This window comes from Crocodylus porosus, unplaced genomic scaffold, assembly GCF_001723895.1.
Source record: "Crocodylus porosus isolate Cpor-Errol unplaced genomic scaffold, CroPor_comp1, whole genome shotgun sequence".
NCBI classification, from domain to species: Eukaryota; Metazoa; Chordata; order Crocodylia; family Crocodylidae; genus Crocodylus; species Crocodylus porosus.
This window is the reverse complement of record NW_017728911.1, coordinates 24,550,899-24,553,209: the sequence shown is the minus strand read 5'-3', so window position 1 is coordinate 24,553,209 and position 2,311 is coordinate 24,550,899. Positions and strand designations below refer to the sequence as shown.

Sequence of the window (2,311 nt, the reverse complement as noted above, 5' to 3'; positions counted from 1 at the left end):
GTTCAACAAGGACAAGTGCAGGGTGCTGCACCTGGGGAGAGGGAACCAGCATTATGGTTATAGGTTAGGGGCTGACCCTCTCGGCAGCACAGAGGCAGAGAGGGATCTTGGAGTCAGGATTGACTCCAGGATGAATGAGTTGCCAATGCAACGAAGCAATAGGCAGAGCCAACTGCACCCTGTCCTGTATCAACAGGGGCATCACTAACAGGTCCCGAGAGGTCTTGCTCCCCCTCTATGCGGCGCTGGTCAGGCTGCAGCTGGAGTACTGTGTCCAGTTCTGGGCGCTGCACTTCAGGAGAGATGTGGAGAACATGGAGAGGGTCCAGAGGAGGCTACTCGTATGGTTGAGGGCCTCTGTGGCCAGCCCTATGAGGAGAGGCTGAGGGACCTGAATCTCTTCAGTCTCCGCAAGAGGAGACTGAGGGGGGATCTTGTGGCTGCCTACAACCTTATCAGGGCCACCAGCAGGGACTCGGGGAAAGTCTGTTCACCAGGGGCCCCCTTGGTGTCACCAGGAACAATAGCCACAAGCTGAGGGAGGACAGGTTTAGGTTAGATATTAGAAAAAACTACTTCACTGTAAGGGTGGCCAGAGCCTGGAATAGGCTTCCCAGAGAGGTGGCGCTCTCACCTTCCCTGGAAATCCTCAAGAGGAGACTGGATAGGCACCTGGCTGGGGTCTTATGACCCCTGCCACCCCCAGTGCTCCTTCCTGCCCATGGCAGGGGTTCGAGCTCGATGATCTGTCTAGGTCCCTTCCCACTCACTGATTGATTCTGTGAAAAAGAAGAGAGGAGTTCCAGACCCTGGGACCGTTCTCCCTTTCTCCCCTCGACCTGAGCTTCCCTTTGCACTATCTGCACTGCTTCTCCCTTGCAGGGGCTTTACTCTTCAGCATCTGCTACCAGCTCCCCACAAATCAGTCTAGCTCCCTTTATATCCCGCTGCATGACATTACCCTGGCCTTGTCCAAACAGTTTCTCTCCCAACCAGTTGGTCTGAGAATCCTCTGCTTCCCTTGGCCAGTGAGGCCAGAGGGTTTTCCATATTTCTCCTAGATATGACCCCAGCTTGCCATGTGCTGAGCACATGGCCGAGACATGGGGACAGTCTTGCCCACATAAAAAAGAACACAGACAAAAAAGCACAGGATACACCCAGTGTGCCTGGGGGACATTGCAGTAGTTTCTAAGGAAACTATGGAGATATTGGCCTGATTCTAAGATGATTACTACATTCCTTTAAGGGAATCCTGTTTGCTTTTATCCTGAAATCAAACAAAGAATTAAAATATTAAATCTGTAAAAAAAAAAAAAAAAAAAAAAAAAAAGTAAGTAGCCAGTACTGTTTGTATAGCCTTTGGTTATTGTGGACTGTCAATAACAAATATAAGGAAATTATTCTAAGTTGAGTTAATATATTGTAATGTTTTGTAAATTAATTTATTGTAATTATAAATTGAATAAATATTCTTCATGCATTTGGCAGTTTGCAGAGAAATTCCAGGAAGTAAAAGAAGCTGCCAAACTAGCAAGAGACAGATCTCAAGAGAAAATTGAAACATCAAGCAATCATTCCCAAGTAAGTTGTTTGTCTGGAAAATATATACCTGTGCACACGTATACACACACGCATGATTTAACGCTAGTTTTTCCAATGAGTGATATATGCTTTGTGCAGCTTAAAGCCTAATGATCATTGTTAACTGTTGGCCATTAATATTGTTAAAGGAATATTCTTCCTCCCCTATGTTCTTTCTCTATTTTATAACTATAGTTGCCTTTTCAGAAAGTTTGAGTTGTAATAATTTAAAATAAAATTACCAAGGGTATCCATAGATTCTTTCATACAGTTATGCATGGGACTGGTCAGTAGAGAGTTTGTCTTACTGTTGTGCTCAGCAGTTTTATAAGAATTCAGATCTTTGGTTATGCTTGCTTTTGCTGTTTGCCTAACCTAGTTTGGTGCAAGGTGAGTTTGTACAGTTAAAGTACAAGCTTCCTTAGAGGGCTTTCTTGTGTCTTACTGACCAAATTCGCTAATACAGAAGTGCTATGGTATATAAGCAGAAGATAAGCCTTTAACATCCTTTACTGTTTGTGACTGGTAGGAAGAGCTCTTACAATGCATGTTTGAAGAATACAGTCTCCAGGACTGCTTTGTGTAGCAAGGTGTCACTATCTTGTGTTAACAATTTAAAAACAAAAAAAGATATGAGGAAATAAGGTTTTATCACAATCACTTACTGTAATTTCATAGTTTCATTGTTTCTAGGGTCGGAAGGGACCTGAGTAGATCATCTAGTCCG

At 44.1% G+C, this 2,311-nt stretch overlaps 1 protein-coding gene across 1 annotated transcript in view; it reads left to right on the top strand.

Annotated features, from left to right (window-relative positions):
• Positions 1–2,311, top strand: part of HOMER2 (homer scaffolding protein 2) — a 66,886-nt gene that overhangs the window by 48,400 nt on the left and 16,175 nt on the right. Inside the window, exon 4 of the mRNA XM_019533169.1 lies at positions 1,492–1,584. Coding sequence (XP_019388714.1) covers positions 1,492–1,584 — 93 coding nt within the window. The remainder of the gene's footprint in view (positions 1–1,491; positions 1,585–2,311) is intronic.